This window comes from Pteronotus mesoamericanus, unplaced genomic scaffold (assembly GCF_021234165.1).
Source record: "Pteronotus mesoamericanus isolate MK-2021 breed Mesoamerican mustached bat unplaced genomic scaffold, CSHL_Meso_final contig_20, whole genome shotgun sequence".
NCBI classification, from domain to species: Eukaryota; Metazoa; Chordata; class Mammalia; order Chiroptera; family Mormoopidae; genus Pteronotus; species Pteronotus mesoamericanus.
In genome coordinates this window covers 6,796,008-6,809,936 of record NW_026555085.1, presented here as the reverse complement: position 1 = coordinate 6,809,936, position 13,929 = coordinate 6,796,008, and the positions used below count along the sequence as shown (strand labels likewise).

At 51.3% G+C, this 13,929-nt stretch overlaps 1 protein-coding gene across 2 annotated transcripts in view; it reads left to right on the top strand.

Annotated features, from left to right (window-relative positions):
• The window catches only part of CPNE5 (copine 5), an 83,942-nt gene that overhangs the window by 32,270 nt on the left and 37,743 nt on the right, over positions 1–13,929 (top strand). Inside the window, exons 4-9 of one of the 2 annotated variants that reach the window (XM_054568725.1) lie at positions 1,210–1,313; positions 1,807–1,846; positions 2,063–2,139; positions 3,980–4,039; positions 6,055–6,105; positions 6,381–6,444. In XM_054568725.1, the coding sequence (XP_054424700.1) occupies positions 1,210–1,313; positions 1,807–1,846; positions 2,063–2,139; positions 3,980–4,039; positions 6,055–6,105; positions 6,381–6,444 (396 nt within the window). The remainder of the gene's footprint in view (positions 1–1,209; positions 1,314–1,806; positions 1,847–2,062; positions 2,140–3,979; positions 4,040–6,054; positions 6,106–6,380; positions 6,445–13,929) is intronic. The other variant, XM_054568727.1, reaches the window with a different exon arrangement.

Below are 13,929 nucleotides of genomic sequence, written 5' to 3'. Positions count from 1 at the left end.
ACATATTTATTGTGCTTTACTTCAGGGAATACGGTGTGCTCCTTTCATGGAATGTAAAGAACAGTGCTTTTGCGCTTTATCTTTGAGCCCCATGTCCCTTTTTTGACACAAAATCTCACCAAAAAAGTCCATTATATTGAACAGATTTGTAAAAGAGAGCTGCTTTGATGGAAGTTGACGACCTGGAATCCTGCCCATTCTGCCCTCCGCCCAGGTGTGGAAGGCTCCTGGGAACTCGGGGTCCTGTGCACCACCGTGTCACCCGGTGGTTCTCCAAGGGAGGTCCCTGCATCAGCAGTAGCAGCATCAGCTCCATTTTTAGAAATGCAGATTCTCAAGCCCCACCCTAAGCCCCCTGGATCGGAACCTCTGGGCGTAAGGCCTGCATCTGTGTTTTAACAAACCCTCTAGGTGATTCTGATGCCAGTGTCGTCGGTGGTTGTTGGTAGGGTTCCGATTATTAGGGGTGAGTTGGCTGCTCTTAGTTCCTTCCCACATGGGCCTCTCCACAGGGCAGCTCACAACATGGCAGCTGCCTTCATCAAAGTGAGCCAGGCAGAGAGAGCGAGAGAGAGGGCCCAAGATGCACGTCGTAGTCCTTGCAATCCTGGAAGTGACTTGTGCTCTCTAGTCTGTTCATTATAAGTGAGTCAGAAGGTCAAGCCCACATTCAAAGGGAGGGCTCACACGAGGCTGAGGATTCCAGGAGGTAGGATCTGATCCCGCTGTCCCTGTCTCTGCCCTTGCATTTAGAGTGAGAGCATCCAATAAGTACATACCTAACTGGAATCAGTCAGGGAAGAACGGTGGTCATAAGGGCAGGCACAAGTTCAATGAGAGTTCAGGAGAAGTAAACTCTCTGGTTGGAGGACCTGCAGGAGGCGGCACCAGTCAGGGACCTTGAAGGAATGGAGGACATGCCACTGGCCAAGAAGGGGAGGCCGGGTGGAGGACAGCATAGGCAACTGCAGGGTGAGGTGGGAAAGTGAAGCACCTGCTCAGGTATCCAGGTATCAAAACCATTCACCTTGGGCAGAGCCTAGATAGAGATAGAGAGAGCGAAACTGGAGCCACAATGTGGACAGTGTCCAGTGTTAGAGGGAGGCGCTTCTACCTGGACTGGGGATGGGACAGCTGAGCGAGGCCTGGCTTGTGCTCCCCTGCCCTTCCAGCCTGGCCCCGGTGTCCACATTCTGTTTCCTCTTGCAGTTTGGACGAACCGAAGTCATCGACAACACACTCAACCCCGATTTTGTGCGCAAATTCATTGTGGATTACTTCTTTGAGGAGAAGCAGAACCTCCGTTTTGACCTGTAAGCAGAAGATGGTGCTGAGGATGGAGCTGGGGAGGAAGTAGTGCTGGGAGGTGGAGCCGCAGGACTAGTGGCCAAGCAGACGATCCCCTTTCCACGTGGACAGTGATGTTAGAGGAAGCTCAGGGCTGGCCTGGAATAAAAGTGACTATTAGCCGAAACCTAGCCTCACCTCATCAGGAGATGGCAGGGAGGTGGGGACAGGGAACAAGGCACCGCCCCTCATTGTTCTCCGTTAAGTGTGGGAGGGCACTGAACAGCTACCTGACCTGGGAGGGGAGTTGAGGAAAGATCTTGGGGAGGACTCTAGATCCCCCCCAAGAAGATCTGGGTGCCCTTTTCTCCCCAAGTGACGGGAGTTTCCCCTTGACCTCTCCCTCTGTCAAAGCTTTTCTGGGGTCAGGGCCTGTATTTTGTAGCGCAGAGGTCCTGGCTCAGACTGGGCGGGGCAGGACACCCGGCTGCCTTCACCACCCCTCTGTGTTCCCTGCAGATACGACGTTGACTCGAAGAGCCCTGACTTATCCAAACATGTGAGTTCTACCTGTGACTGCCCAGCGATTCTGAAAGTCTCTTAAATGCCAAGCTCTGAGTCAGCCTCAGGCTTCACTGTGACACAGAGTGTGTGTCGGATGCTGTATCCTGTCATTTCAGAGCCTTCACACTTCCAGGGGTGGGGTGATGGGGGAGCTGGGATGGCTGTGAGCAGAGTGGGCGACACTGGTGTTTTCTGTACCCTGGATCTGCAGGACTTCCTGGGCCAGGCCTTCTGCACCCTTGGAGAGATTGTGGGGTCCCCCGGGAGCCGCCTGGAAAAACCCCTCACGTAAGTGTAGAGGAGAATGGGGCCTGTCTGGGTTCCTTCTTCACTGATGGGCCAACTTCCTGCCCACCCCTGCTGAAGGCTGGCTCAGCGGCGTCGGGGGCAAAGCAGTCAGCCAGTCGTGAGGGATGATTAGGAATAAGGAGACCCCACGGGCTCTCCCCTTGCAGGGCCTTTAACTCAGCCACCTTGGAGGGACTCCAGCTTGGTTATTAGAGCCCCGTATTCCTGAGATGGCTCTGAGATGCTCTCTAATCCCTCACCCCGGTCCTTGTAGAGGGGAAGAAACCAAAGCCCAGAGAGGGGAAGAAACTTGTCCAAGGCCACGCAGCTAGGAAGTGGGAGAGCTGGGGTTTGTTTAAACAGAGGATTCTACACACATAGCGTGCACCTCAGATTCTTCAGCCTTGTGGGCCAGAGCTGGGAATGGTGGAACCTTCCCCATCTCACCCTGCCCCGGCAGCCTGCATTAAAGGGCCTTGCATGCTTTTAGGGGAAGCCATTATTCTGAGCAGGCTCTGGGATGAAGAGTCCCAAGGCTTCTCACAGTGGAGTCTGAGGGTGGCTTCAGGGACCAGACAGGGCAGGCCAGGTGGTGGGGGTGACCTGTCTTGTCCAGGCAAGAGAGGCCTGATGACTGGGATAAGCATCCAGGTCATGGGCAGGGTGGGCAGGAAAGGGGGATCAGGCTGAGCTGGGCATCACCCCCCAACTTGCTTCTGCCAGGTTCACACAGGATGCTGCCCCCTCACCATGACCAATAACTGCAGGACCTGTTATTGTGTGTGTTTGTGTGTGTGGAAGGGGGTGGTCTCTCTCCCAGGTCCTTGTCTCTGGCCCCCAGTAACTGTGTGATAACTTCAGGACACCCAGGAAGGCCTCCCTGTCCCCCAAAAGGTTACTTCCTCTGGGTACACAGAAAATAATGATAATGGCTATCCTTTTTTGAGAGTAAACCCAGGTGTAGGGAGGCTCTGAAGCTTCTAGAAAATGGGATCCCAAGAGTAAGTGTGTGTCTGCCCCTCTCAGCTCCCAATTGCCTGGTCAAAAGCTCACGAGTCACTTGGGTCTCCTTGGGTCTGGTTTCTGCCCACTATCTCCTGGTCCATCTTTGGTGGAGGGCACACCCGGGGGGATTGAGGAAGGCTTGGGTGGGAGATGGCTAGGGACCTGAGCTGTCGCAGGCGAGCCGGAGCTAACCTGTGGAGGTTGGTGATGTTTGGTGTTCCTGAAGGAAGGGGACCTATTAGCTGAAGCCTAGCCTTACCCTCATCAGGAGATGGAAGGGAGGTGGGGACAGGGAACAAAATGCCGCCCAAAGCAGTGCTGGACACTGAAGGTTTACATGTCCAAGTGCAGTCGTCTTCTCGGCCAGGCCTATGAGCAGCTCCCTTTCACCAGGCATCTGATCTCAGGGAACGCTCTCAGCGTTCTCCACTTCACAGCCTGCACACGGAGGCTCACAGAGGGGAGCAGTGGTTCTTGGGCGGCAGCGGGCATCGGCATCCCCGGACGGCTTTTTAAACTTGGACTGCTGGGCCCTGCCCCCAGCGTTTCAGATCCGCAGGTCCCGGGTGAGGCCTGAGAATTTACATTTCTAACACGTTCCCAGGGGATGCCTCTGCTGCTCTCTGGGGCCCCACTTTGAGAACCTCTGAGCGACAGTTGCCCAGGACTTTACAACAGGGTTTGGGAAGAAGACCTTTCCTTCCTCTGACCTATGGCTTTTGGTCCTGTTTTGATCCAGAAAAGAAACCTCTCCAAGAATCCAGATGCCAAGCGCTCTGGCCTCAGAACAGGGTGCTTGGCTCACGACATGATCTCTCTCTTCTTCTCTGCACAGGATAGGAGCGTTCAGCCTGAATTCCAGGACGGGCAAACCCATGCCAGCTGTGTCCAATGGGTAGGTCACCAGACATCTCTGGCCCTCGAGTCCTCAGACGTTCGGCCAACTCCTCAGAGGGGCTTCAGAGGCCTGGCCCAGTCCCCAGTCCCACCACTGTGCATTCAGCCCTGGACCAGAGGACGGAGAGGACCCTGGGTCCCTTCTCAAGGGCTCAGGCACTTTGGGCCACTCTGCAGGTGGTTCCCGCCCCCATCCCGGCTGGAGCTCAAACTTCCACAGCCAGTGGCTCACAGGACTTCTGTGAGCAGGGTCGGGGCTAGATAGGTGCTGCCACAGGAGTCAGAGGGGCTGGGCATTTTCCTTTCGCTCCCTCTCTCTGGCCTGGTTTCTTCTGCCTCTCACCTCTCACCCTTCTTTCTCTCCCTTTCCCTCCATGGCTCCCGCTGCTGGATGTCAGTCTCCTGAGAGTAGCTTCCGCTAAATCCTCACTTTCTGCATTTGCTCACCAGCTGCAGTGGGCCAGCCTCCACTCTGACCATCCGCTTTTGGCTGGCCTCATCCAAGTGTGGGCAGCGCAGCCTTCCCCACACCTTCCCTCCCCTCCTCTCCTGGTTGGAGGGAGGGTCCTTACCTCAGCAGGTGGCAGGGGAGACGTGTGGGCTTGGGGGACCAGCCTGGAGGTGCCCCCTGAATATGAGCATTTTGGCTGAGTAAGCAAAGCTCCACTGGCCACCAGAGCAGCTGGATGTGGGAAAGGGGTCTCCAGGGGACCAAGGAAGACTCACAGCCCAGGAAGGGTGTGGATGTCAATTCACAAGGGAGTAGAGAAACAGTGATTAGAAAGAGGGAGAGAGAGAGAGAGAGAAAGAGAGATGGAGGGTGAGAATGACCAGAGAGAGGGAGGGAGAGAGACAGAAAGGAAGGCCGAGCAGGTGGGAGCAGGGCTGGAGAGGGGAAGGAAAGATTGGAAATAGAACAGGGCCTCAGAGGCAGAAAAAGGAACAGATGGAGAAGCCTTGGGCGAGGAGGCTTATGTGAGGATTTTATCGCCTGGTCAAACAAATCATATCTCTACTACCAGGAAGGGCCAGACAGGTGGTGGGGAGGGGCCTTGGGGCGCTCGGTTCAGCTGCTCTGTCTAAGGGGACAAGCTAGCAGGCACTGCCACCTGCCTGTGGCAGGGGAGCCTCCAGATGTAGCCCCTGCTCACCTGATATGGAGAGATCTGGCTAGTTCATCAGCCCCCAGGACCGGCTTCCCTGCCTCCCCTGCCTCCTCTGTTTGAGAGCCCCTCCCTCTGAGAATCGGTACAGGGAAGAGCTCCATCAGTGGTTCTCAAAATGCGTTCCACAGACAGCATGCTGGTGGCCCCGGGGCGGGCCTGAAGTGTGGGGCTGGATTCGATCAGCTTTGCGCAGTTGTAAAGGAAAGGGGATGGGCGGGGGGGGGGGGCGCGGAAATGGTGCTCCTCGAGGGCCTCCTCTGTGCCCAGCGCTGTGTGTGCATATTAGTAAAATGGATTCTACAGTCATACCCATTTTATGGGCAAGGAAACTGAGGCTCAGAGAGGTATACTAATGAGCTCAAAGTCCTGCAGCTGCTGGACAACCTGACATTTTCTTCCACCTCCCAGTGGCCCCTGGCTGCACTGAGACCCCCGGTCAGTCCTAAACATCAGAGTGGAATGGGCTGGTGCCTGGGGGAGGGGTCCCTGCTGGACAAGGGAAGAGTGGTGCAGGTCCCCTGGGTGGAGCCCTACCTGGGGAGCTTGCTCTCCTGGAGGGGATTCTCTGGGTGGGCCAACTTCAGGTGCTCATTGCCCATCTCCCTGAGGAGCTGCATGGTTGTCTGGGATTTCTCTGGGAGACTCCAACCGAGCTGTTCCAGGGGCAGTAGTCATGGGAGCGAGGCTGGGCACGCTGCCCCGGCAGGTACACCAGCCCTCCTGCTTTACTCCCCTTTGTTGCTCTCCTGCGGTGAATCAGAGTAGCTCAGAGCTGGAATGTTCTGGGATTCTGGGGTCAGGAGGGTATAGGGTGGGGTGGCTAGCCCACAAGGTCTTTTGCCCACAGAAGTGGTGTTTGGATGGAAAGTTTGAGAACCACTGGTCTGGAAGCCTCCGGGTGAGTCTGGATGCTTTTCCGATTCTCGGACTTTCACTGCAGATGCTACCCTTCCTGGTGGGCTCTTGGGGAGCAGGGGTGGGGCCTGGCCCAGGAACCAGGGCACTAGGCTACACAGCCACAGGGGGTCAGGAGACTCTGTCTTCTGAGGGCTCGGGCAGATCTGCCGGGTGGCGGGGGGTGGTGGAGGATGAGGAGGGCTGCTTCCGGGAGTGTTCAGGTTTATGTCTCTGTCTTTGTCTGGCTCTCCATCCTTTCATCTTTTCCTCTCCCAGTGGTGTCCCAGGGAAGAAATGTGGCACCATCATCCTGTCCGCCGAGGAGCTCAGCAACTGCAGGGTGAGTGGCAGAGGGCTCCGGGACAGGGCCTGGTGTGTGTGTGGAGGGGGCGGGGAGAGGTGGGCATATGGAGGGGAAGCTGGCCTCCCTGTGACCCTGGGACCACGTGTGTCTTTGGAGGGAGCAGGAAGGCAGGGCTTCTCTGTCTTACCTATCATAGAGTTCCGTCACATCAAAGCTAGAAGGTGTAAGTCCTTTTCACAGCTGAGCCGGCCAACCGAGGCTCAGAGAGGTGAGGAAAGCCACCCACAGTCAGCGCAGCGCTGGGCCAGGACCCCTGGTCCCCAGGCTCCCACGCCAGGGCTCCCTCCACTCCTGCCACACTGCCGCTCATGTGTCCTTGAGTCAAGACTGGCTTGGCACCAACACTGGCAGCAGAGGGGCCTTTTCAGTCTCAGAGCCTGGGCACTTGGCATTTAGTTGTCATTTTTCACTTCTAGCTCTAGAGTAGGGTGACACCCTGCATGGGGTGAGGGAATGAGGACATGTGGTTGATCATCTGTGTCACAATGTGTGTGCGCATGCGAATGTGTGTGTAGGGAAGCGGAGTCTCAATCCCAGGCAGTTTTGGTTTTGCTTCTTCTGTCGGACTGTGGAGAAGCAGCAGGGACTGTGGAGAAGCTGACAGGGCTCAGAGGACCTGATGGCTAATAACAATGATAAAATATAGTTTTTATTTGTCAAGTGATGGATGTTTTACATCAGTTATCACTACTCCTGAAAATTGTCCTAAGACTGAGATATTATTGTTGTTCCCATTTTATGGATGAAGAAATTGAGGCTGAGAGGCTAAGTCACCTGATAAAGAATGAGAAGCGGCAGAGTCAGGACGCTGATCCAGGCCAGCCTGACTCCAAAACCCAGGCCCCTTTCCCCAGCCACCCAGGTCTGCGTGCCTCTTCGGTCAATTAGGAGCCACAGGCGGGAGCATGATGGGTCCTGGGGAGAAAAGGTGGAAGCAGCGACAGGGCGTGAGCACAAGACCAAGCCTGGGGCAACCTGGGACCCAGCTTCCCGTGGGGCTGGGTCCAGTTCAGGTTAGGGGCCTGGGAGAGAGGAGGAGAACCAGGATTTTCTGACCTGCCTGGAAGGTCAGCGCAACTATTGTACCTCTCAGCTATCAATATTTACTTAACACTGAGAAGAATTTTTAAATAATGTATTAATTTATTTAAAAATAACAATAGTTTTCCCCCATTACTGGTTAACATAAATAACACCTATTTTGAAAAGTAACTGTATTTTCCAAAACAAAGCTCTTATAGTGAGAAGAATGGCCTTATTTTACATTTTTGTCAGTCTCTTTAATGCCTGGTTTGACACAAGAGAACTGCACTCTCATATCTGCTTCTGCAGCAGTTTGTTTTGATATCACCATCGGGTAACTTCTGGAAAATCCCACATCTTATTAGCATTATTTGAAAATAGTTTTGACCTCACAGACCCCCCCCACCCCAGTTCCCCCGCTGGGGACAGGGGATTTCCTGGTCCATACTTTGAGAACTACTGGGATGGAGGTATAAATTGTTAGCAAACATTGATTGAGCAATTATTCTGAGCTACTTACTGTACTAAATGGCTACATGTATCAACTTGTTTATCTGATGTATTATAATACATAATATAATATGTAGTATGATGTGCTATAATGTCTGATATATTATGGTCCTCATTTTACAGAGAGGTTAAATGACCTGCCAAGGTCACATGGCCACTGAGTGGAAGAGCTTGAACCCGTGAAGTCTGGTTCTAGAGCCAGGATCTTTAACCACTAAGCTAAGGTGTCCTAGACTGCTTCCAGGGGCTTCCAGTTAGAGAATAAGACACAATGGTCAGGACAGAGCAGTATAAGCAAGAATTAAAGCAACTCATACACAACCCTGCTTCTGGTTTCTCCCCTGGTCTACTCACCTCGGTGGATCTGGAGGAACTTGACAGCAGGCGTAAAGCTGCCCCCATGTCTACACCCAGTAGAGGGCTAGGCACATGGTAGGTGCTCTCAAGGACCTATCATAACCTGTGACTGAATGAACTGGAAGCACAGCAACAGGTGATAATGAAAACGACATATGTGTATGCTCTTGATGTGGACACTGCTGGAGTTCAGACAAGGGAGAGAACTCAGCTGACATGTAGGATAGAGCTTCTGTTTAAATCAGTTCCTCCACCTACGCGTTCGGGCTTAGAGGGCTGCTGTGGGGATTAAAGGGGATGGACTGTGCCTAACAGGTGCCTGGCTTCTACGCGGTGCCTGGGAAAGGTTGAATTCCTTGAAGCCTAAATTCAGTTTGCTCCCAAGCTTCTAGCTCAGCCAGTGATTTCCTCCCCAGTTTATAATTAAATAAGGTCATAAAAGCGAAAACACTTTGGAAATCCTACTGCTCTAGAAAATGCTGGGTGTTGTTACGGGTCTAGTTTTCTGGGATTGGTGAACAGTTTACATTACCTCCTAGCCCCGCCCCCCCGCTCCCCCCGCCCCCCACCTCCTCCTTTCCTGCTCGCCCTCCCCCCTGCATCCAAGGATGGCAGCAATTTCCTGGATTTAAGCTGTTCCAGCACAAGGTGGGGGATGTCCCCTCCTTCCCTGAGACTGTCAGCTCCTTTTCTTTGGGCCATCTTTGGCTGAGTTTCCCGAGAATACTTGCAAGGAAAAGAGACTAATTCCCAGCATCTGGCTGAATTAAAATAATTACATCTGAGCGGCTTTGCCTCTGTCGTTCCAGCTCCGAATTCAGTGGGAGGATCAAAGGAAGAGGGTGGAGTGGAGAGATGGTTTGCACAGGAGCAGAGCTTCCTGCTCAAGTGAATACATTCTGCCGAAGTAGACAAACCTTCCCTTCATCCATCCACGGGATGGCGTGGGCAGGTGGGGACCAGCAAAGGATTAGAGTGGACTCCAGCAGGTGACCAGCGTGCTTACCAGCATACTTTGATAGGTTTCAGAAAAGTCTTTCTCATCTAGAACAGAAATACCAAGAAAATTCCAACAATCACATTTGATCCAAAATACCGGTCCGTGATAGTTGATGTTGACAATGATGAGCTTAAGCTCCTGAAGGGCTCTGAATCACCATTTAATTATGCTCAGCAGTGAAACTATTATTACTTACCGTTGTTCCGTGTAACAGTAACCATCATTTGCACAGTCCTCACAGTTGACCAGGACGCTCCTGTTTACAGTCTCTTTGATTCCTACCACAGGCTGGGGGGCTGGGTAGGTATAAGAGACCCCAGGTTAGAGACGCAGAGAGGTTGAAGTGGCTTGCCTAAGACTGCAGGATTCTAGCCCAGGCCCTGTACTCCGAATCCTCAGGGGCTCTTTTCTTCACCCGCAGGGAAGTCATGAGCCTCCATGCTCCATGAACAGCTATGGGCTTTGTGGTCTTTGTGGGGCCAATAGCCCTTTGCAGGCCTGGTGAGTGGTGGGCTTCCGGAGACAGGCAGGCGTGCTGCGGATGCAGGGAGCAGGCAGCTCCTTGCTCTTGCCTTCCAAGGCCCTTAGCTCCCCCTAGGCCTGTGGGGCACCCGGACCTGCTTCACTCTGGGCTCAGGAGTTCCTGGCCAGGGAGCATGTCCTGGTGGCCTCCCAGTCAGGTCCCTGCACACACTGGCAAGGGTGTGACTCATCTCTCACAAGTAAAGGGAGCGGAAGCCTCACACTGCAGCTGCCCCTGGGGGGTCCTCACTACTTAGGTATCACCAGTCTGCTCATGTGTTCACTCATTTCCTCTCAGCAAATATACTTGGGCTCAGTTCTCGCCCTCCCAGAGTTTCCAATTTAGTGTGAGAGACAGAAATGCCAACCAGCAATCACAGTGCAGCTGTGGTTCTCAACCTAGTCAGCCCATCGCCTCTTTTTATAACAAATACTCTATAGCATTCTTTACTACCCTAAAGGAAAATTCATGGACAGTACTATATAATGCCAAAATGCATACCGGTGAGGAAATGCACCCTTGCAGCTGCCTCGGAGAAGATGGATGGGTGCAGGCAAAAACGACAGCTTTGCTAAGACCCTGGGCCAGGGGTAGACTGATGTCAGAGAGGTGAGGGTGTGGGCAGGAGTAGGGGCCAGATTGTGTGGGACCTGCAGCAGGGGAACTTAGCTATCTTGAATCCTGAGAAAGTTAGAATTCTCATTGTTCTAAAGACAAACCTCAGGAGAGCCCAGTGTCTCCGTGTGGGAGGAAGGGAGGAAGGTAAGGAGAAAGAGGTAAGGTGAAGCCAGGGACATAGCGAAGGCTTTCTGAGACCTGGAAGTCTGCAGGCTGATGTTTCGGAGAGGCGCCGGCTGTGGCCGGCATGGACGTGAGTGTTCCACATGGCAAATGACCAGCATTCAACAATCACCCTTTTTAAAGTTCGTTTGTGATTTTTTTTGATCTTAGAAATCATTTTTCTAGTGAAAAACAAACAAACAAACACATTTTCTTGATGCTAAAAAAAGAACACGTTCGTAACGGACAGGTTGGAAAATATAAAGCACAGAGAATCACTTAGAGATAAACATCGCTGATATTTGGTGCAGTGCCTCCAAGGCTTTTTTCTGGGTGTTCATGCATATGGTTTTTTCCCTTATAATTAGTAGAATATTTACCCAGTTTTTTTTTATTTATCAGTAGAGTATGTGATCCAGATTTATTTGCCCGTGTCATGAGATAATCTTGGAAAACATGTATTTAGTAACTGCATATTATTCTATATGGATGGGTCATAATTCATTGACTCTATTCTCTTATAGGCAACAATATAATTAATACTGCAGTGAATGTCCTCATAGCTGAATTGTTCCATTTTTCTTTTGAACTTTAAATGATGGATTTTGGTTCATATCCCAGATATACAGCCTCAATGAGTGGGAGGGAAAAATCATCAGTCTAGGGTTCTCAGCCACCAAATGCCCAAATTAGCAGATGCACAACTGAGTGAATTGTTTGAAAAGTCAGTCATTAAGATGGCAGAGAAAAGCCAGCTTGACCTCAATGTGGTTATTACAGTCAATGTGTAAAGACAGGCCCAGTCTCCTAGATCACTTCACCCACCATCTGTGTGCAAATAAACTCTAGTCTGTGGGGTCTTCTCTGATGTCCCTGAACGCCAGCACCCCTGGCCTCCTGCTTCTGCAGCCTTATCCTGGCAAGTCGGGGCTCTGTGCCCCGCTGCGAATGCAGAAGCCGTCCCAGTGGTCGCTCTTCACGGAATCACCCCCACCTCTGGGCGTGCTCCCTCCTGCTGGAGTGCTGAGTTTCACAGTTGTGGCTAGTGATTCCTTTTCTTTTTAATCAATGTCTTCTGACTCAAAAAGACAAGGTATAATTCTAGGAAAATCCAGTAAACTTTAAAGAGAAGACAATAAATATCATCATGGTTCTACCATCTATTTAAAAGTGCTTCTTAGGGTACAGAGTGTGAGCAGTAGGGTGAGGTGGTTAAGAACTTGGGCTCTGGCACTCACCGGTGTGGCTTAGTTGGTTGGGCATCATCCCATAGGTGGATGGTCACCGGTTTGATTCCCAGTCAAGGCACATGCCTGGGTTGCAGTTTAGGTCCCAACCACAGCAACTGATTGATGTTTCTCTCCCTCTCTTCCTCTCTTTCTCTCAAAAAAAAAAAAAAAAAGAAAAAAGAAAAGGAAAAAAAAAGAGAGAGAGAAAGAAAAGAAGAAGAAAGACAAAAAAAGAAAGGAAAAAAAAGAACTTGAGCTCTTGATCCAAACCAAATGTCATTGCTCACCAGCTGTGTGACCATGGGCAAGTTACTTGAGCTTTCTGTGCCTCAATTTCTTCCCTTGTAAAATGGCTTTATTTAAATTTTTGATATTTTATTTATCATGGGTTTTTGCAGTTATTTTTATTTATTTTTTTAAAGATTTTATTTATTTTTAGAGAGAGGGGAAAGAAGGGAGAAAGAGAGGGAGAGAAACATCAATATGTGGTTGCCTCTTGCACGTCCTCCACTGGGGACCTGGCCTACACCCAGGCATGTGCCCTGACTGGGAATTGAACCAGCAACCCTTTGGTTTGCAGGCTAACACTCAATCTACTGAGCCACATCGGTAAGGGCTGATTTTTCTTCTTAAAAATATGACATTAAAATCTTTATTTTGATTACTGAGGTTTTTCACTCCTTAAATTAAATTTTGCTCTTGCCTTATTCTTGTTCTTTCAGTAGGGGCTGCCAGCCAGACCCAGGCCAGAGCAGCCTCTGTTCTTTCCTCCTGGGTGTTTCTCCCCTCTCCCAGCCTTCATCCTCTGTGCTGACCTCGGGGCCTGACCTCTGACCTCTGGGCCTGACCTCTGGCCTCCACAGCCCTCTCCTGGGTCAGGGAGGGCTAACTTGCTAGAGTGGACCAGGCCACCCTGGAGAAAAAGGCTGTTTGCTGAGGTCTCTCATGCAGTATGATTAAGATGTGGAAAGATGCAAATTGAGGCAATCCTGCTGTTTCAGAAGAACTTAATATGTTTTTTAAAAAGATAGGGTGAAAAGGCAGAAATTGCAGGAAATCGTATATTGCAGGAGCTGCTTTATCTTCTCTGCAGTTGATTTCAGAGAGTCTTCTGGTTTGGGAACAGCATTTCATAAGCTCAGAGAGCCCCTCCCTCAGGGTGAGGCTGCCTGCTTCCCAATCCTGGCCCAGGCCGTCTTACTGCCCCTTCCTCAGTCTCTTCCTGGGCTCACACATGTATCGAGGGTTGATCCACTCACTAACCTTCATTTAAGGGGAGCAGCGGAAGCCTTGTTCTCATGACTGTGGGCATAAGTCAGAGCCACCTTCAAAAGCATGGTCCCCAGCCAACTAACCCGGTCCTAGACTCAAGGACTCCCCATGGGGGGTGCACACCCATTGAGGGGAAGCCTGCCTACTTTACACCCTAGAAATCTCTCTAGAGGCCTGTTTTATCCCCATGGATTTGGCAATAGCACAACAATACTGATTATTATAATGGGCTTTGGGTGAATGTTCTGGGTCTAAATTGTGTTAGGGAGGGCAGATCTGACTGGGCAACAAAATAAGCCCCCAGCAACGCCCCTCAGATTTGCGGTCACCCAGGAAATGATGCAGTGTTGCTCACTGGTGGGTTTTTCCAGTTAGCTGAGTTTCAGAGCCTGCCTGCATTCCTTCCTTCCTTCCTGTCTTCCTTCCTTCCTTCCTTCCTTGCTTCCTCCCTCCTTTCCTTCTTTCCTTTTAATTTTAACTTGTTTGCATGGAGGAAGCCTCTCTAAAATGGATTTCACACTTCTATGACTTCTCAAGCTGAGACTACAGAACATAAATTTATCTTGATGATTCGGGGCCTATTATTTGAAATCTGTTATTAATCTCTGGAGCCAGGCCTCCTCATTCCAATCCCAGCTTCTCTTCTTCCTTGCTGTGCGGCTTCAGGCCAGGGCGTTAACCTTCCTGTGCCTCAGTTTCCTCATCTTTGAAATGAGAATAATAATTATACCTACTTTGTGGGGTTGTTGGGAGGATGAAGTAAACTA